The sequence below is a fragment of the Meles meles genome, chromosome 15 (genome assembly GCF_922984935.1).
Source record: "Meles meles chromosome 15, mMelMel3.1 paternal haplotype, whole genome shotgun sequence".
NCBI classification, from domain to species: domain Eukaryota; kingdom Metazoa; phylum Chordata; class Mammalia; order Carnivora; family Mustelidae; genus Meles; species Meles meles.
The window spans coordinates 67,436,538-67,458,563 of NC_060080.1; the positions used below are offsets into that span (position 1 = coordinate 67,436,538).

General features: G+C 40.2%; 1 protein-coding gene across 5 annotated transcripts in view; it reads right to left on the minus strand.

The window, feature by feature from the left end:
• The window catches only part of EML6 (EMAP like 6), a 291,851-nt gene that overhangs the window by 88,589 nt on the left and 181,236 nt on the right, over positions 1-22,026 (minus strand). For all 5 annotated transcript variants that reach the window (XM_045979779.1, XM_045979778.1, XM_045979777.1 and 2 more), the window contains exons 11-16: positions 18,141-18,308; positions 17,072-17,178; positions 13,259-13,377; positions 10,980-11,166; positions 8,643-8,748; positions 1,487-1,580 (exon numbers count right to left, since the gene is read on the minus strand). In XM_045979779.1, the coding sequence (XP_045835735.1) occupies positions 1,487-1,580; positions 8,643-8,748; positions 10,980-11,166; positions 13,259-13,377; positions 17,072-17,178; positions 18,141-18,308 (781 nt within the window). The remainder of the gene's footprint in view (positions 1-1,486; positions 1,581-8,642; positions 8,749-10,979; positions 11,167-13,258; positions 13,378-17,071; positions 17,179-18,140; positions 18,309-22,026) is intronic.

Below are 22,026 nucleotides of genomic sequence, written 5' to 3' on the forward strand. Positions count from 1 at the left end.
TTTGGGGACTGTAACATAAGGCTTGGGAGCAATTCCAAAAATAAAGTGTGCTACTAATATAATGGTGTTAAGTCACTTTGTGTTAATTAAACAGAAGTAATACTACCCAGCATATAAAATATATACCCTTAAAATTTTAATATTTATTTCTTCCAATTTTATGAATGTTCCTGGCATACAACAGCTGCGCCACAGAAGGTTGCAGAGGGTTTTCTCGCAGGAAATTGCTTTTCTGTTGCTTTAGAAATGCAGACATGGGCTTGCCTAAAATAATCTGCATTTCCATTGGTATGTTCTCAGAAATATTAAACTAAAATTCAGTGTATTAGTCTAAAGGGAAAGCAGAGTTCTAATGAGGAGCTGAATCTGAGTACTAGTAGGGAATGATAAAACAGTGTGGTATACTAGAAAGAGAGACCAAGAAAGCCCACTTGGGCAGGCAGATTTATGAGTTGTTATTTGCTGCCAAGAATTTCATCTCAATAGCACTTATCAGAAAATCTTCTGTCTTTCTCCTAAGATGGTCAGCTGGAGTCCTCAGGGCTCCATCTGCTCCTGCTCTGAGTCCCCAGCAACTGACAGATCTTCATCTACTTAATCAAATTGCCAAAAAAAAAAAACAAACCCACAAAACCCTATCTTCCTATGTAATACTGTGAAGGGAAATGTTAATTTACAAAGTGAATAGTGGGGTTCAAAGCCATTAACTTAAAAATGACTTTATACGGCGAGACAGAAACGATGTTGGTTCATGTGGAGAAGAGCTGGTGGAGAGGTAAGCTGATAACCCGTCTTGAGCAGCGAATTGTATCACTGGGCCTGGGCTGCCAACTATGTTGACCTCTGACCATGGCCGGGCAAACAGCTAAGCCCAACGTAAGTAGGAGTAGAAAGCAGTGTTCAGACCTCGGGCTGATTCAGCAGGGAGGGAGGGTGGGGTCAGGGAGGACAGGTGGTCTATAAACAGCAGTCGGTGTTGGAAAGTCTATTTATAAGATGAGGAGATTAGGGAAACAATTTGCCTGCTTTGAAAGCGAGAGGCAGATGCACACGATGGGGCCTCCTTTCCAGCATGACACAGCCTCATGACAAATGGTACTTCTGCCTCGAGTGACATTGACACTCCTCTACCAGAGGCAAGATGGTCAAAAAAACAAGGAGTGAGGCCCAAGTCTGAGAGTAGCTGCTTTTCTACTGCTGGAGAAAGCTTTGATAAAGACAATGTGGATATTACTAAAAGCAAAGTGATGAGTAACTTTCTGGAAAGGGTTTCAGAATTTTCCAGTTCCCTGAAACAAGCATTAACTGCTCTAAGTCAGGTCTGTCACCATGAAATATTGTGGCATGTTTTCACTTCAGTGTTAAGCTTTCCATGTGAATTCCCTCTGAGTTTGAAGATGAAATCTGACCAGAAAATGGAAACTATTGACCTTTACTGAAAACGAGTGAATCAGCAGGATGCCGCATGACCTCGGCACCGCCTTACCTTGTGGTGGCTATCTTTTCTCCCTTTTTCCAGTCCCAAAACACAATACTGTGAAAATCGTCTAAACCAACCGACACCAGACATTTTCCATCAGCTGTATGAAAACAACACAAATGGCAAATGACTCATTTCTTCAATGAAAAGCCAAAACATTTCATATACTGTAAAGACAAATATGAAATGGGTCTTAAGAGTATTATTTAGGCTACAATATGTTAGAAGTATGAAATACTAGCCAGACCTCACGGAATGGAATGCCTAACTAGTAACAGTTGAGCTTCCTAACCCATCATAACTGGTTGATGAATTAAATCACTGATCTAACACTCCAGTCTGAGACACAGAGCTGGGGGAGGCCTCTCAGGTACATCACAAAACCTTGTCTATTTTATGACAAACAAAGCTCATGACATTTTCTCAAAGAGTCATTTGGCTTTATGACTCAGTCTATTTTCAGCTTTAAAAAACCAGATTCTATTTAAACCTCCAACATAAGCATTATAGAAACTAAATTTAATTTCAAAAATTCTTTCAAAAGATATTATAATTAAAAAATCTTAATCTCTTAGATTCCCTGTTTCAAATGTACTATGATTATTATAGGACATTTAGAAAATATAGATAGAGGAAATTGAAAACTCATCCCAATTTTTAGGCCTACCTTTGGCATATATCCTGTCAGTTTCTCCACATGCTTTTAAAAAACAAAACTAGGATGATAATGAATATACTATTATCTAATCTTTTTTCATTTGTTATACGATGAACATTTTCTCTAGTATTAAATATTATTTATAATATCATCAATGATGACTATAACATAGACACTTGGGTTGTTTTTAAAAAAAAAAACTTAAAATATATTGTCTAGGTAATTAAACTGAAATTCAAAAATAGTTTATATGCTTTTTCCCTTCAAGACCAAAGAGGGCATAGAGTTAGCAAGTCTTCCCCTTGCTTCCTCCTCACAAGCCAGACTCACAGGAGGAGTGTCTGGGCTCATCAATGCCACCTTAGCTCCGTGCTGACTGGGAGATGGGAGATGGGTGACTAGATTCACTATCAGTTTAGCAGGTGTCTTCTGGGATGACAGAGGACCCACAATATGGGGGCAAAGAAACACAAGTATCTAAGATTTATTTTTTTTTTTTGACAGACAGAGATTACAAGTAGGCAGAGAGGCAGGCAGAGAGAGAGAGAGAGGAGTAAGCAGGCTCCCAGCCAAGCAGAGAGCCCGATGCGGGGCTCGATCCCAGGACCCTGGGATCATGACCTGAGCCGAAGGCAGAGGCTTTAACCCGCTGAGCCACCCAGGCGCCCCGAAACACAAGTATCTAATATGCTCTTTTTCCCCAGTCCACCGAGGGTCTTAACTGGTATTTTCAAAGGCAGGTCTGGGGTAGATGTCCCATTAGAGTGGCCGGGTAAAATAAAGGAGGCCTAGTTAAACTGGAATTTCAGATAAGTCATGAATAATTTCTTAGTATATGTAGGTCCCATGCATTATTTAAATTATGTATTTACATGTGCATTGTATGGAACATACTTATACTAAAAAATTATTTGGCCTTCTGTATTTCCATTGGCTAAATCTGGCAACCCTCCCCATCTGCTAACCAGTGCCCCACCTGTGAGTGCCCTTCCTTGTGCCAGACGGTCCCCCAAGCCACCAAGCTTCCATCTCCAGAGGCAGTAGCAGAGTCAGAGAAGGGAAGAGCCTGGCTTAACAAACAAATCCTCCTCAATCCTGGACTAAGTATGAGGCAAGAGTTTGAAAGTTACATGAACCCTTTCAAGCTATTAGGCTCAGTACCAGATGAGACATTCATGCTTTCCAAAAGTGCTAAATTATCAAGAGATTACGATACACAAATGTGTCTTCTGAATCAAGATGAAGGATAGTCCTTCTACTTAACCATTACCAGGCTTTAAATTGCGTGAGGTCTCTTTCTAAACGACTGGGAGAGGGAACTGATCATGGCTTCCTATTCATTACCAACATGACTCTTTCCATATCTCTTGGGACGGCCTGGTTCTGCTTCTGTAGTGCTATGCCTCTGTATTTTGGTGATTTTATTTTTCGGAGATTCTTCTCTCCTTTTTTATCTTATAAGCTCTGTTAGGGCTTAGAATAATCATATCCCATTTCCTTCGTGATCCTCCCACTAAGCTAGTTTCCAGTGAACGCTGAGGATATTGGTGACACTGAGGAGGAAGAGGGAGACGATGATAGGGGGTGCGTATGGGGACGCCTGGATGGCTTAGTTGGTGAAGTCTCCAACTCTTGGTTTGGGCTCAGGTCGTGATCTCGAGGATTCTAGGATCGAGCCCAGCAGCGGGCTCCTCATTCAGCGAGGAGTCTGCTTCTCTCCTCTCCCTCTGCCCTCCCCCACTTGCACACTCTCCCTCTAAAATAAATAAATCTTCAAAAAAAAAAAAGGAATGTGTGTGCGGGTAGTATGAAGGGAAAGACAATATGCTATGTTATCTAGCTATACAAATTTTATTTGTTTTAATTATCCTTTCTTTCAAAAACTTGGCACTAATATTCAGTGCCTCTTTTTTCCCCATTTATTAAGCCTACATTTTATGTTTCCTTTCATAACCTGTGTATCTATATTAATATATCCTTAGAAGGCAAGCATCCACACATTGAAAATGACGGTTCAAGTTTTGTGCCTTTGGAAGAAGGTCTTGGGGTAAATTAATTTGGGGAGGCTTTTATTAGTATTTCTGCAAGGCCCTATCAGCTTTTCATGGTTATATTCCTTTCGATCTCAATTCGTGACTATGAGGAGAAATGAAGGAACAGTCAAATCCAGAGGTGCCTCAACAACCTCCAGACGTGCCTCTTCTTTAGGATAGTGACCTTTTCTTACATTCTGCAGGTGTAAGCTATTTCTGCATACCACGTGGTTCGGAAATATAATTGGCCACCTTTTTATCTTTTCCTGGTTTTTGCCCTCTTCCACTGTCCCCCAAGGAGACTTGGCTTTCACTTTGAAAATCCATTGTTCCTTGACCAGTTGGAGGTTTTTTTTTTTGTTTGTTTGTTTTTTTTCAGCCGTATTTTTAAAGTCAAGGTAATGTCCTTTTTAAATCTCTCCAGTCACAGTATGTATTAATTATGGATATTTGGTGACATGGTCCAGAAATAATTCTAAGGCACTTAATGTCAACAGTAAAGGGCATAGTGGAAAGAGAAAATCTCTACTTCAACAATTACAAGTTGGTCCCTGCATTCAGGGCTCATAAAAAATGCATAGATTTTTAGAATTGAACATAGTGAAATCCAGTTGGTCTTGGAGGTGCCCTTGTGGAAATCAGTATTATTCAGTGAAGATTTTTAAAAATATGAGTAGGATATTAAACTAAAAAAAAAATTATGTGGCTGAAACTTTGTTTCTAATCTGGTTTTCTATTCATGTGGAGGCACCTTCTGTCCTGTAAGCACAAAATCAAAGATGGCTCCGTTTTCCCTAGTCAGTGGTAATACACTCACAAAGCAAAGAGTCTCTGAATTAAGTGAGATCATGTAAATTCATTCCTTCTTGTTTACAGAGTTATGTGTTATGTTGTAAGACTTGTTTTTCCATTAAAAATGTCTTTTTGTTTGCTTAGCAACAGTGGCAAGAACAGATTAATCTAAACCCCCACGTATGACTGCTTATTTGTCTCATTTTCATGTCTATTTGCTGTCTGCTCTGTATTTCCATGACAATTTTTTCTTCTAATAAGAGACAAATGTCCTATCAGGTCTCTACAGGACCTCCGCAAGTGAGCTGGCTTATAACAAATGGATGGATATGGGTCCTGAGGTACACAAGTGGTGCCACAGCTAGGTAATGGCCAATGGTGGTGCCCTGAAGTAATCTCTCTTGGCATGTTGACTTAGGCTACTCACTTTTCTAACACTTTCCAAAAGAAAGGTATAGTTGCTCCTGTTCCCATTCACATCAATGTGTGATTCGGGTCTATTGTAGGACAGGGTTCTCTTTTCACTGGGGGTTGTTCATATGGTGCCTCTGAGCACCATCATGCCCATTCCACCTTTACACTGGCAAGGCGAGGCGGGGCAGCTGGAGACACTTGCCTTTGGGTAAACGGGGGACACTGAGGGCTCCAGGGATGATTCTCACACTCAAAGTTTGCACTGGCCCTGATGGAGGCCAGAGGCAGGAGTGGGCAAGAGGGCTCAGTGGAGAGTTCCTGGCATAGCTCTCGTCAGCTCAAAACCCCAGGCCTGGTGGCCTTCGTACTGCACTGAGGTCAGGAGACCTGGGTTCTAGCTCAGGATCTGCCATGGTCTGTCTTTTACCCCAGCCATACCAACAAACTCTCTGGATCTCCGTTCTTGGACTAGAATGTGATAGAGGGCTTTTTGTTTTATCATTTTTATCAATTTTATCATTATCACACAAAGTACTATCAATATATCTTAAAGCAAAGAGACCTCTGCTCACACCTTCAGGAGGTGCCATGGAGACCACAACGATCAACTAGCCATCATAATTTGTCTCAGGTAAGGGTTACGCATTCAAAGAAGGATCAAACACAAGTTACTGGGGACCAGCTTACTGCTACTAACTCATCTCTATTCAATGTCTTTGATCAACATTCCTCTAATCCCTTCCCTAAAGGTATGCAAGTAACAGGCATTAGATCTTTTGATGTATCGTAATTTAAAAACCAAGAAATTAATTCTACAGAAAAAATATTCTAATGATTATTAAATTCTATTTACATTATTCTAAATTTCCTGCCACTCTGCTTATACATTAATACACATATACACATTTCCAGTGGAAATCAGTGAATAGATGCTATTTTGAATTCTATTTTTCTCTTTCACTTAATACATAGAAATATGTATGAAATACACATAGTCTGCAGACTTGTCATTTTGAGTTATAGCTTTTATTACATGGTGCCAAATTATCTGCTGGAGTTATGGAGTCAATTTTTAATGCTGTCAAAAATATGAATATATTTGATTCTCTATAATTTAATGCACATTTATGTTTTATTTATCTTTGCTAATGGGTCTCTTACTACTTCTCTAAAGCATATTTAGTAATATAATTTTTATATTAAGTACATACATATGTATTGGTTCACAGAGTTAATTTTAGGAAAAGGGCAGCTGAGCTACTGAGGAGTAGAGCCATGGAAAAAAAGCAGAGGAAATTCATTCACAACCTTGGAAGAGAACCATATTTGAACGCAAATTATGATTTCCTTTCAGATTTTACTGCTTTGTCAAGGAGATATGACACTCCTATTTTAAAACTGTAGGCCCATCTAACTTCGGGAAGTTCGGGACTTTGTATTCACTGTCACTGGGTGTGTCGTCCAGGGTTACAGCGGGCAGGTGGCATGTCAAACTGTTCTCTCTCCCTCGGTACTCGTGCCTTCCTGACCTCACATGCCTGCCAGTGTGGAGTGGGGACTCTTTAGCCTGGAGTTTTATTAGTTCAAAACCACAGAAAGTATCAAATAGCCTCTAATAATGATAGAACAATTCAGATTTGTACAGTTGTTTACAGTATGTGAGAGTATGCAGTCACAAACAATCCTCCCACACTGCCCCATGTTACTGGAGGTTAAAACATAAATGAGATCATTTTCACCCAAACACGGTTTACAGTGTGAGGTTCTAGTAGTAGCAGTGACAGGTGAGACAAGTGTATGAGGCAAAGCCTCATTCATTCCTTCACAGTTTTGCAGTCGCTTCTGTGTCCGCAGCACAACAACGTGCACGGTGGGAAGGAGAGGGACGGGCTCCGCTGGCCCAGCAGGTTACTATGTGAGAAGGGCACTAGCACTAACAGCTACTGCACCACGTGGACCCCAACCGGCAGCACGAGGACGATGACAGCCACGGGCCAGGGGATGCAGAACAAGGGGAAGGTTATTTCTCCCTGGAAGGTTGTATGAGAAACTTGCAGCATGATCTTACAAGATGGGAGGACGTGAATGGGCATGTGGCAGCAGCATGAGCAAAGGGACACAGGCAAAAAGAAGGAGAAACATGCATTTCGGTTCTACGGCTAGGGAGACCTAACAGAACATGAGTGAGTGGGTGGGTGGCAACACCGCAAAGGAAAGTTGAGGCCACATCATAGAAGGTCACGAATGACCAACCAAAGGTTCAGCCCTGAGTCAGCCAACCAAGAGGAGTCCACATGGTAGCAATGTAACTGTGTTTCCGAAGACTCCAGAACTGCATAGGAAGGACTGAAAAAGTGGGAATGGAATGGAATCAGAGTCCAGCATGACTATCAGGGCAGCGATGAGAAGGAGTTCAGGCTTGAGCGAGGGAAGCAGAGAGAGGGGGACAGAGGAAAGAGAATGCGGTTGTGGGGTCACTGAACTTAATGATTAACATGACGCACACTGCACATATCCAACATCTGAATGGAATTTAGAAAAAAAAAGAAATTAAAGAATCAATTTTTGGTAGAAAGTTTATAATTTTTCTACTTATCTAGCTTCTACAACTGGAATTTAAAATTCCAGGTAAAAACACCTCTAGTGATAGGACCTCATTCTCCATTCTAGCTTAAAGAAACAGCCTCACCATAAAGGAAATGACATTCATCAGCTAGTATTCTAATAGTACTGTGTTCAAGTCTTAAATTAATGAGATGGAAAACCCAGCTCTGTTGTTTTCAACCTGAAATTTATTTCCAAAACACAAGTGCTGTAAAGTGGCCCTTTGCAGAAAATTTGCAGCCCTCCCTCTAGTTTTGTATATTTTAAATTGCAAGTGCCACACTCCCACTTATTTGGAGAGACGAAAATGATGTTCTGAGGCACTGCCAGACATTCGCAGCTAAGACTCTCTACGGCAACAGCTGCTCTGGATTTCAAATAGCTCGAACAAATGCAGAGCACAGTGTGAGCTCTGGGTAATGACTTAGGAGAGAGGAAACTGGGAGAGGACGTGTAATCTAAATACCACATTTTTTGTGTGAGGTATTCACATATCTGATTTCCGGTCTGAGTGTGGATAGCTGACGTACCAAGGGCTTAGCTTATTACAAACAGAACTCGACTAAATAGGAGACTGTAAAAACAAAAACAAAACCCCCCAAACCCGGGCCTAAGTAAATACAGAACCATCAGTGACTTCTGTGGAAAAAAGGGTGCCTACCTGAAAAATCGAGCGCACACACTCCTCTCTGGTGTTGTCCTTTCAGTAGCGACAGACATTTTAGAGTTTGTGTGTCCCACACGTGAATAGCAGCATCTCTTCCAACCTTAAATAACAGGATGAGTGTTATTAACTACTCGGAAGTTTTAACGAGAATGATTCCTAAGGGTCAATCTTAGAGAGCCTTCGAGTCAGGTGCTGCTCAGAAATCCAAAACCACACATCCGGAGAGTAGGAAGCTTCTCTCAGAAATCATCTGACCTGACGCCGTTATTTTCCAGATGAGAAAACAGAGGCACAAAGAGTTTAACAGGCTCGTTCCAAGCATCAAACTGGGTGCCAGGCCGGCCTAACCTGGTCCACAGTTGCCGGGAAGGTACAATCAAATGTCCACTGTGCTTTTCGGGTTAGTTTGACATTTCTCTCTCCTGCCTTCTCAACTCCACATACAACTCCACTTCTTGGTCAAGGAAGTCACCTGTATATTGTTACGGTCCTGACCTCAGAGTTCTGTCACCCATCTCAATTATTTCACTCATCCCGAGAAGGCCTGGCCCTGTTTCTCCCCTGGGAAAAGACAGTTTCGTGGCTTACCTGTTCTTAAGGTGGATTCTCCTTCAGGGGATACAAACTTCTCTCCCACTAATTCCCAACAACGGAAAAAATTTTAATAGTAAAGTCATTTTCCTCACTTGATTGTAAGGGAAAAAAGAACACTGTTGGGTGAAATGACTATAAGAGGGAAAATGGGACATAAAGGCATGCACATAACTAAGCAGAATCCAGCCAACTCCTACACCGTTGTATGGAGGCCCCGTTACCCCTGGAGTGGTTACTGGTGTACTGATTTGTCACTGGTTTGTCTCTCAGCCATTACAGTATAAAATGTGGTATCTCCTCAGGGGTTTACACAATGAACCAATCTCTGCTCTTCTTTCAAAGCAAAGTTATTAAATGCACATGAACCAAGCATCATCTGTTTATAAGAACAATAAAAGGGGAAAGGGAGGAGAGTGAAATGTAAAAGTACAAAGTAGTCATCAGTTACTTGTAAGAAACTTAATCATGTCAGCTAATTCAAAAGAGATGGTCTAATATACAGTTGCTAGCAAACCAGTATGTCAGTTAATGGCACTTCGCTTTTGAAGGACTGTGATCCTTTTATGAATTATATGTGAGCTATGGACTTTTCTCTCCTCCAATGCACATTTCTGGGGAATGACTCCCTTTATGCCCTCACTTTCACCACTCATCTCATGAACATGAGGCTATGAACTCTGTGCAAAGACTTCTCTACCAACTGTATGTCAGGTCTCAGAAATACTCGTTTCATGTTAATTCCTGACCCTCATACCACATGTTTTTCCTTGAATTTGCTACTTACATGTTGCGGATCAGTTTAAGTCTTAAAAGCTGTTAAAAGCCCATGATAAAACTGAACAAAAAGGTACTCTTTCCATTGGAAGAAAAGAATACAAAACTGAAAATACTATTGACATTAATGCTTTGCCACAAAATAATAAATCTGATTTTAATGGATTTTTTGGTTAATAAAGTTGACTTTATCTCTCCCCTTTCCAAGCACAAAATGACTGAATGCTGGCCTCTGTTTTGAGTGGCTTTTCAATGATAGGTTCAATCCAAAGTTTAGGCATCCCAAAATGGTTCTGATGGAATTTTGGTTTTTTTTGAAAGGTTAAAATGTAAAATGATGAATCAGTCAAAATTCATGGCTTTAAGTTTTGCAAAAATAACTAGAAGTCATGTTAGTATTAAAATATGGTTCATTCGGGGCATCTGGGTGGCTCAGTGTGTTAAAGCCTCTGCCTTCGGCTCAGGTCATGATCCCAGGGTCCTGGGATCGAGCCCCGCATAGGGCTCTCTGCTCTGCAGGGAGCCTGCTTCCTCCTCTCTCTCATCTGCCTGCTTCTCTGCCTAGTTGTGATTTCTCTCTGTCAAATAAATAAAATATTAAAAATAAAATAAAATATGGTTCATTCAATAAACATTGATTACCGAGGATACAATAAGTACTGGGTATACAGTAAGGAGGAAACTATCTTAAGACTGCATTCATGGAACTTGGTTTAGTTTTAGCTAAACCTGTTCGTGCATATCGTGTCAAGATGAAATCCCTCAGAGGCTTCCTACAGAGCTATATGTAGCCAGTGATATTCCCACCATCACAACATCACAACCCAGTTTTCACTGGATCTTCAGCTTCAAGCCTCATGTGTGTTTCTATCAAGTATTTCTTAAACCAGTATGTAAACCAGGTTCAAAACTAAATCCCGTCTCTCTTTGGCTAGGCCCCCATCTCAGAGGAGAAATCTCTACCTGCCCGGTGGCCACGTAGTCCTTCACTGGATGGATGGTCAGGCTGAGAATGTCATCATCATGCCCCAAGTACAGCCTCTGGGAGTGTTGTTGTCTGTTGTACACGACAGCGACTGCAGCAATGTGATAGACCACTTCCCCAGTCTGCGTGTAGAACAGATTGTTTCTACAGTCGTAGCCTCTGTAACTGAAGCACAGGTCCAAGAAATGCACAGTAGCTGAATGGACAGTGAGTCAACAGAGCAGGAAAGATCAGAAGACAAAGCTATCACATTGACAGGCACATGCACAAGCAGAACCTCAGGTATCTCCAGAGTCGCTTGGGACAGTAATCTTCAACAGGGCCACGAGGAGCTCTGAGGACATGTGAGGACTCTCTAAAGGGCAAATGTGCCCTGGTAATTTTAACAGAATTTGTTCCTACAGCCTCAGCTACTGTGTATGTGTTCTTTCTTAAAAGTGACCAGTCTGAGAACACAGCTGTGAGGAGGTGCAGCTTTTCCCTTCCCACCTCCCCTTTCTCTATCACCTTCCTCTCACATTAGAAGGCCATTCCTCTGTCCACCTAGACTTTTACTATGGTGTGTAACCATAGTAACATTGAACTATGGTTGGAGCATCGAACCTTCCAAGAATACCAAAATGAACTCGAGTGCAGATGTTGAAAGTGAACAATTCCAATAACTATATATAAAGCTCTTTTCCAAGTCAAATGATTTCCAATTCTTTGCTTTTAACAAAATTGATGAGTGATTTAACTGAATTGTCAGGTGATAGATCACTATATTTTCATGTGATGTATCAAAATTACAAAATACACCTGTTTTGCAAGAGGAGTTTAAAGAACTGAGTAAGATTGGTATGATAAAATTGCTTCCTTTCTCATCTACTTATTTATATAAGCTTTCTCAGGTCTCATAACAATCAAAAAAGAAAAGTGGAACTAGAATCAATACTAAACTCTATCACATCCTAGCAATAATATGTGTGTGTATATATATATCTGAACTCACTGAAAAAAATCTTAATAAAATTGCTTTCCAATAAAATTGTTTATATTTAGCAAGTACTTATTAGAATTTATGCTATGTTTATGTTGGTCTGACAAGCTTTCAACTACTAAGAGTTGTAACAAAAATTCAATCCAAAAAAGAATGAACACTAAGAGCAGCAATGTCCTGTAGAAATATGATGCAAGCCATGTAGTAAGTGAAAATTTTCTACATTAAAAAAAAAAGAAACAGATGAAATTTATTTTAAGAACATTTAACCCATTATATCTAAAATATTATTATGTAATCAATATAAAACATTTAAGTAGGCTCTATGCTCAGTATAGGGCTTGAACTCATGACCTCAGCTGAGATCAAGACTGGAGTTGAGATCAAGAGTCTGACACTTAATTGACTCAGCCACCCAGGCACCCCTCAATATAAAACATTTTAATGAGATATATTACATTCTTTTTCTCACACTAAGTCTTCGAAATCCAGTGTGCGTTTATGCCTACAACACATCTGAATTCAGACTAGCCATATTTCATGTGCCCAGTGGCTTTAAGTGGATACCATACCAGATAACACAAGTTAGAGACTTAGGATTGCAAGGAATTAAATTTAAATTGCACTTATATACATTTCTTTACTTGCAAAAAGTATGATAGGGTGATCAATAAAAGCCTTTCAAGCATAAAAATACTACATTAGTATAAAATTCTATGGGAGACGTAGCATAGAAATATGAGCTCTGGTACTTTCTAAATTGGGGGTGGTAGGAATCAAATATCTATGACTGATCCCCTTAAATGAATGATGTATTTATAAAGCACTAGACATTATATTCTTCACAATCATTTAATCTTACACTGAAAAATTTAAGATGTCAACTTAAAGTGTGGAAGGTTGAACATTATTTTTAAAATTCTAAATTATTGTGGGCATATGTAAGCAAAATTGTTTGAAGAAAATATTGTCCTAAGTGGAGGCAGCTAAATAGAGCAGGAGATATGGGGGTAACAGGAACAGGGATTGGGGAGAGAACAGTGTGGGGTAACAAGGAGCCACAGAAACATATGCATACAGAAGTCAATGAAGCACGAAAAATCTAGATACACACATTGTTATGGCCACAGAACATCAACTGAGACAACCGGACAGAGAATCCTGGTTCCAATATCAACTTCAGGTAAGTAAACACCAGAGAGAAGAACCAGCCTGAAGTGGGACAGCACCAAGAAGAGGGGACCCAATGGTCTGACAAGGCTGGTGACAGGCACCCACCCGTGTATGAACTGGAGTTTCAAGCTGTCCTCAGGAGCCTTTTCTCTTTTGAGGAAGGGCACTGCATGGTTTTTCTCTTTACTTTGTTGCTTTAGCTGAGGTAGATCTTCTTTGTAAACCTTAAAGCATAGCAGAAACATTTAGTTGAGACTCTCCAGGTTTCAAAAATATTAATATCTTGGCATTGTCAGGAGGTCTTTAACTGCAGAAAATTAAGTTTTTGAGAACATAAGAAGCAAAAAATGGTCATCCAGAGACAAAAGTTGGTCATTATATAAAATGATCAAGGGGTCAATTCATCAAGAAGATATAACCATTTTAAATACATACCCAACATCAGAGCACCTAAATATATAAATGACAAATGAACAGAACTAAAAGGAGAAATGAACATCAGTAGTGTAATAGTTGGGGAAGATGTCACTCTGAACAATGGATAGATGATGATCCAGACAAAGAATCAACAGGGAACTAGCAACCGAAGAACACTGCAGACCAAACAACCTAGCAGACATATCCAGAACATCCCAGCCATCAGCAGCAGTACCTGCGTTCTTCTCGGGACATATCAGATGTTAGGCCACAAAACAAGTCTCAGTAAATTCAAGAAGACAGGAATCACATCAAGTATATTTTTTGGCCACTGTGGTATGGAAGTAGAAATCAATCATCACAGGAAGAAAGCTGGAAAATTCACAAGCTTGTGGAAATTAAACCACACAGTTCTGAACAACCAATGGATCAAAGAAGAAATCAAATAGGAAAAAAATGTCTTGAGACAAAAGACAATGGAAACACAACATAACAAAACTTAACGGGATACAACAAAAGCAGTTCTAAGAGGAAAGTCTGCAGCTATCAACATATACTTTAAGAAAAAAGAAAACTCTCAGATCAACAACCCAACAATAAACCCTCAAGGAACAAGAAAAAGAACACACTAAGCCCAGTTTAGCAAAAGGAAGGAAATAATAAAGATTAGAGCAGAAATATATGAAATAGAGAATAAGACAATAGAAAAGATGAACAAACTCAGAGTTGGTTGGTTTTTTGAAAAGATAAACCCAATAGAGTACATAAAGCATGAGAGTGAAGTTTACTTTCTAATGAACAAAACTATCCTGAAATACCTTTTGAATCATTGGGATTTAAGATCATCTTGAGTTTAAATAATTTATATTCAGAAAATATCATAATTTCCTGGTAAATAAGAAAGGAAATTATTCAATAAATTATCAATAAAAATCAATAAAATGATTTTCTATAATTTATTCTGAAGCAAGAAATCTCCTGATGATTCTGAAATTTGCAAAATGCAGACCTCATGAATCTCGGTGTTCACTCTTTGGATTATCTTCTTTCACGATCTCATGCATCTTGACAGATCAGACTCTAAGATTTAGAGCAAAGCTCCTGGCCTAACCTAGGACCTAAATTGTGCTGCTGACTCAGAGAACATTTCCTACAATCTAATCTAAATGCAGATAAAAAGTAATATTTCTCTATCATGTATTCATGCCCTCCTATTGAAAGATACCAATTTAAAACAGTCAAGACAAAGTAAATCTATTAATAATTGCTCAACTTCAAAAAGGAAAAATTTCATTTGATAAAGCTATGTAACTAAAAGAATATAATAAAGTCTCTGTTTAGGATTTAACCAAAAATCTTTAAAATTAAAAACAAAAGGAAGTCAGCAGATACTTCATTACTGCTTTGTCTATTGCAGCTGCAATGAACTAAGCTTGTAAAAGCTGAAGATAATTATCCATCTGAGCCCATGGTGCTTTTTTCAGCTCATCAACTACTCAAGAGAACTGAATTCTGGTCTTGGCATTTCTACTGCTTATTTGAATATGCCTCATAACCTCTGTGGACCTAAAATTCCCATCTGTAGAACAGAATAAAACTTCCTGCTCAGGAGTAACTCAGCAACAAAAAAATAATGCAAATCAAATAATATAGATAAAGGCTTTAGAAAATCAGATGCAAGGCAGAATATATAAATCCTAGGCATGGATTTCAGTATAGTCAAGCCTTTTCATTCTTCTACTAGCACCTTTTTACTAAATACAAAACTCCCAACTAAAGAAAATGGTTTTTCTTTTTTTCATAAATTTTATGCTCATTTTGCTTAAATTCCATTTCCTCTTGATATCAGGGTATAACATTTAGTATGTGTGCTTATTTCCACATTAATAATTTCCTTTCAATCCTCACCTTTAGTTTTACTGCATTATACATTACAGTCAAGCTGATTTCATCAAGAAGTCGACCCAAACCATCAGTTGGACTGCCTTTGTGCTATTCTAATATTTTAAACATGGAGTCAGTGAGTGATGATTACGGGGTGGAAAAAAAAGTCATCATCTGGAAAGGTTCAGTGCCAAGCAATACATAGAATGTGCACTTTGGAGAGAAGCCCAGATCTGCATTCTTATCTTAATACTATGGGTGATGTGGATGTGGAGGAAGTCCTTAACCTCTCAGGGTTATTGTGGGTTGGATTTGGTGTATGGAAAGCACAGGATCTGGCCCCATAGAGACACACGATACACGGCAGCGGTCCCCGGCCTCTGTGGTAATTTCCCTGGGCAACACTGACAGCTGCTGTGTCTGAAACGGAAGTCTTACTCACTCCATGTTCAGGCACACAGTCTGCTCCACAGACTTTCATGAAATGACAAGGAAGAAAATAGAACATCTATGGTTATCAACCATAAAAAAGAGATGAGTCTCCAGATTCCCGCGAAGGACGGCTCTCTTTAACACTCACCGTTTAGCACTAAAATGAAATGTCTATTTTCAAAAAATTCGAACCCAATTTGATTGTGATTGTGCAACTTTTCTACTAGAGGTGATTTCCAACTGGAGAGATCATGTGTATTGTATTTGGGCTCTTACTTTAATTAAAAGGACAATGGTCTTTGTAATTGGTCGTCATAATAGTCTATGTAAGTTAAGAGAGAAAGCAGGACACCAGCTCACTTGCAAAGTACCATGGCTCTGAGGCCACCAATTCTGTAAAGAAAACACATGTTTTCATGATGTGTTAAGAAAATGAAAAATTCTGTAGCTGACTTGCATATTTTTCTGCAAAAAAAAATTTTTTTTTAATATTTTATTTGAGGGGCGCCTAGGTGGCTCAGTGGGTTAAAGCCTCTGCCTTCAGCTCGGGTCATGATCCCAGGGTCCTGGAATCGAGCCCCACATCAGGCTCTCTGCTTAGTGCGGAGCCTGGTTCCTCCTCTCTCTCTGCCTGCCTCTCTGCCTACTTGTGATCTCTGTCAAATAAATAAATAAATAAATAAATAAATAAATAAATAAATAATCTTAAAAAAATATTTTATTTGAGAGAGAGAGAGAGAAAGAGAGTGAGAGAAAGCAGGAGAGGGTGTAGGGTCAGAGGGAGGAGCAGACTCTCCGCTGAGCAGGGAGCTTGACTTGGGGCTCGATCCCAGGACCCTAAGATGATGACCTGAGTCAAGGGTAGATGCTTAGCTGACTAAGCCATCCAAGTCCCCTGCAAAAACATATTTTAAAGTTGTAGATGCTGAAGAGACAGAAACCCTATCACGGGTTCAGTTTTAAAACTGGCTACTACCTTCCACTTAAAAAAAAATTTTAATAATGTGAAAGGGTAAAGGCCTTATTTTCAACCTGCACTTAAAGACAAGAGGCAGAGGATTTTCCTTATTCTTGTCTTGATTCTCTTCTGCCTAAGTACCAGACATTTTTAGTGCAACGTCCAAATCCAATGAGATTGACGTTCTGGGCTGTAAAGCATCTGTTATGAGCTCTCTGCTTACTGACCTGGCGATCATAATTGATTTGAGTTTCTTGCTCAATATCAGAGTCCAACTCTGGTACATCAGATAAATCCGAATCAGATTCTTCACTGTAGGAATCAGCGCCACCTTCTGCAGAAATACAACCCATGAGAAACAAGTGAAGTTTGGAGACCCAACAGAGCTTATACATTTATTTAAAATATTTCCTTTCTTCTAGCAAAGTAAATTTAAAAATCACTATGCCATAGTTTTCCTTTGATGTAGGTTCTTAAAACATCTTCCCCCCCCCCCCCCCATCTTTTGGTTAAGTTCAGCACACTCCTTTCAGGAGCATTAACAGATAAGGGCAACTACTCCTCTTACCCCACCCGGGCAGCAAGACTGAACTCATTTCCACACTTTTAGGAGATAACAAATCTTTGGGTTTTAAATTTTGCTTTGGAGAAAAAAGAAAAGAAAAAGTTAGGGAAAGGTTCTACCAGAAAAAGTCTGGAGAAAAAGGAATCCAACTCCTTAGTTCAGTAAATATCCTCTTAGCCTTTTGCCATGTCCACCAAGTGGGTGGTAACTGCCACGGTCAAAACCTGCAGAAACTCTCCTAATGAAAACATTTCCTCACCTGGTTTTAAATTTTATTACCTGTTTATTTCTGCTGGCATCACAGTAAATAGAATGACTACACATCCCCTGAACTGGAACACACTGGTCCCATTACACACCATTCTTTGAACTTCGCTCTGGAGCCAACTTCCAAGGTTACTCTGTTCCCTCTGCTGTCTCACCATGTAGACCCACCACAGTTACAGTTGTCCTAAAGAGTCTGAAATGTCTTTGTTCCTGTTATTCTCAAAGGCTAATTCTTCATGTAAACCTTTGACCTTCAACTTGCAATTGGTATAAACAAAATCCTTTGAAGTTATTCAATTGACTCATATGTGTCTCAAAAGTTTTTTTTTAACTTTGAATTTTATTATAGGACTGAATTTTTCAAAATTGCTTTAACCTTTTGTCTTCAGGAGATATGTTAGAACATTCTTTGAATTTTTTACTGACAAAAAAAGAAATGCTGAAAAATTACAACTGGTTTTTACCTTGGGGTGCAGTTTCCGGCAGTCCGTTGCTGACACCTTCTGGAATAAATCTCCACTGGAAAACTGAGTGGTCAGCCCCTCCTGTGCTCAATACCCACTGAAAGTCATGGGACCAGCGGACATTTGTAACATGTGCAGAATGGCCCACATATTTTCTAAATTTGGCTCCTGAAAAGATATTTTTGAGAAGATTAGTATTGAAAAAAATAGAATTTGTGGGTTAAAAATTCAATTCCTCTCATGTTGAAAAGTAAAATTCTTAAATATATTAGAAAATATAATTTTCAGTATTACATATCATAAAAATCAAAGGCTCCTCAAATTCTCCAAATTACCGATACGGATTAAGCTAAAAGTGGCCTTAAAATTTAAGTCCTGTGGCTGAAGACACATCTGAACCTGTTCGGATTATCTGTTCCAGATAATGCCTACTGCTTACTGATTCTGAAAATAAGATGCTTCAGAATGATTATCTTATACATTCTTATTTAAATACAGTAAGATAGATAGTCCTTTGCAAAAGGGAAATGATAATTCTGTGGAAAAGAAGTCATGCTATTGTTCAGAGTCATATGGATGTAGAGCTAGGAAAATTAAATTTTGTTTCCTTGCACTGATTGCTTTACTCAGTGAACACCATCCCCAGGTAACGAATGCAGAAGGAAAGCTAATTGCACCAAACAGTTGCCTCTGAACTACTCAAGTCTCCAGTCCAGGCTTGGTACAGGGGAGCACAAAGGCAGACATGAAAACAAGAGTGGTCCCTCCTTATGGAGGCCTAGTACTCCAAAAGACTATGGGAGATTTCAGGGGCAGCAAGCACTACCGCATCCCTTCTGTACCTAGTGCAGGCCCTCTAATGGAACCTCTTCAATGGGGGAGAAAGCCATTTGTTCAACTGAAATGTGTTTCAAATTCACTCATTGGAGAGGTAATGATTTAAATGTATATGAAGGTGAAAATGACGGCAGTATTTTAAAATCCCACCACCAAGCTGCCCCCATCTGTGTACTCTACTACTGTTTGCTTTCTTCTTCGTCAGAGCACTTCTCACGAGATGTGTCTACATTTTCCTTACTCTGTCCCCTCAGAAGAACAAAAGCTCCATGAGGGCAGGGATTTGTGTCTGTTCTATTTGTTGATATATCTCCAGCCTCTACAATAGGACATAACAAATAGTCACTGAATAAAGGAAGACCATGTCCATGTCTTCCAGGCTTTTCTTAGGACACATTCACTTTACAAGGCCTCCCTTTACAAGGCCTCTGAAGCATGAGGATGTCTCAGGCCTTTGCCCTCATCTCCTCTCTGGCAGGCCCTCTGTCCCATGGCTTTAGGCACTGTCGATATGCCCTCCACTGCCAAACATTCGTCTTCTGGCCCTCAGTTCTCCCTGGACTGCTGGTGGGCCGTGGGCTGTGTCCAGTTGGATGTCTAACAAGTACCTCAGACTTACCATGAGCAACAAAGACCCAGGAGTTCCCCTTCCCTTCTCTCTTATCCCCATCTCTCTCTCTCCTGAACACACACTCCCTTGCTCGTTTTCCCATCTCCATAAATGGTGCCACCATCCACCCCACTGCTGAAGCCTAAAACTTAGGACTCACCCTCGGTTTCCTCTCCATTCCCACAACCAGTCCATCAGCAAGACCTTCAGCTCTACCTTAACACCGTTTCATAACCTCATGGAGTTGTGTTCACATCTGCTCCTAACACCTTTGTCCAAGCCACCTCATCTCTCACCTGGACTTGTGCAAGAATCTAACTGAAGTTTCCTCTTCCCTAATCCATCCCACATGATATCAAAGTGGTCTTTTGGAAATTTAGATCGGTCATGTCGCTCCTCCATTTTTAGCCCTCAATAACTTCCCACCACACTTAGAATAAGATCCAAATTCCAACAGTGGCTACAAGGCCCTTCATGACATGGTTCCCACCGCCCTCTCTAGCTTCTGAGTACACAGTGCTCCCCTCATTCATCACACTCTAGCCACCCTGACCTTTATGTTTCTCTCCTGCATCAAGCTCATCCAAGCTTTAGTGAAAGCCAACACTTTTCCCCTCAAGGTCCAGGGTTTATGCAACCCGTGTCTTATAACATCCAGGACACTTATTTTGGGAGGGAGTACTTCAAGGACTGTCTGACTACATGTGTGCCTGTGGGAGGGGGGGTCGCATTAATGGGGCAGCCGCACACAAGTTAGTCAAATAGGAGAGCCTTCCCTTGGAGAAGGGCTGGTGCCAAGGTGGTAAGATGTGGCAAATGCCAATGAGCAAAGCTTTGGATTTTTTACCTCATGGAAGTTTCTGTATGGTGGTGGTCAAACAGAATGGAGTCTAAATGACATCAGGGGAATTATCAGTATTGATACTAGTTATTTTAAAAGATTTAAAAACTGCCAAAATGAAATGAGAAAAATTGGATTGGTGATATAAAAATAAAAACCACTGTAGACATTTTCATTAACTGCAGAACATTTATGTCAGAACACTGTACAGCAGAATCTTAAGCACACTAATTATAACTGTATCAGTTAACTTGATTGGGAGTTTTATTTAATCACAATTGAAAACTACCATGTTTGCTCAGTATCCACACTTCTCCTGGTCACTAGCCGCTGTCATGTTTGACTGTTACAGGCTCAAAAGTTGGGGAACACCTGCCACTGGGACCCTGGGCTGTAGGGCGACAAGTTCTACCAACTGTTACCATTCCTGTCAGCAACACTCCTTTCAGAACTCCCCTGCTGGTAGTTTAGGTACGGAAAGGGCAGAGAAGTCTGAATGTCTCTGAGATTAATTGCAAGATTTATAAACCATGTGCCATGAAAAGCAGAACAAGTCAATTTGCTCTGAGAATATGGATACTTCTGCAGATTGCTGAGGTGGGTTTGATTACTCCCACCACACTGTCACTCAGCTGTCAACCTTCCGTTACTCCACAGATGTCTCCTGTGGGCCATCATCCTCAGGGTTGTTTTACATATCAGGGTGTCGCATTCGGACAGACAGCACTGCTCACCGCCTCCCTCCCTCTTCCCCCATTCTCATCAATAATCCCAAGATGTCCGTTTCCATTCCTATTTTCCAGACCGAAGGCCACCATACAAGGCTTGCTGATACAGAGGAAATACAAACTCTCGGTGAGTTAACTTCCTCCCAAGTCCTGACTCTTAAGACCAACAGTATTGCTTCGGGCCCCAGTGAGATTTCTTCTCAGCTCCCACGATCCTTCTGGTTGCCTAACTCACGTTCTGCAAGAACATTGCTCAGTCTAACCGGATACACCCTATTACTCAAAAGACCATCAGGGAGGGGAGAGTGAATTAGGCACATTGAGGTAATTGTGTGCCTCAAGCATTTGAAAGTGAGGGCCATTTTGTCAAGTGGAAATGATGGCAGCTTTGCAATGCGTTTTATGTTCAATTCTCAACCATAACTATTGCTGCTTCAGAGCTGCTGGTTAGCCGAAAATGACTTTCCAATTACATTCTTCACTCCCTTTCCTTTCTTAATTTAAAAATCACTCAAGTGAGCAAGTTCTCAGGCCACAGCATGTCCCCACTGATTACTTTCTGAAGATCAGGTTTTCAGGCTGGTGGGGAGTCTCAGAAAAACCTGTGTGTGGGCTTTGCCTCAAAGGAAGCAGAAGAAGACAGGGTCATTACGTGGCTAATTCAGGCACATTCTACAAAGTGAAGGTGCCACAAAAATTGAAGTGACAAGATTTTAACAACAATAAAACAAAAGAACAAAACGCAAGAGGAGTTTTTTTGAACCATCTTCACGCTCAAAAAATTCGCCAGTTATGTCAGTTGCATTCGCAAGACTAGTGCTACAACAAGGGGTCTGAAAACTGTGTTATCACCAGAACAATAGCTTTCAG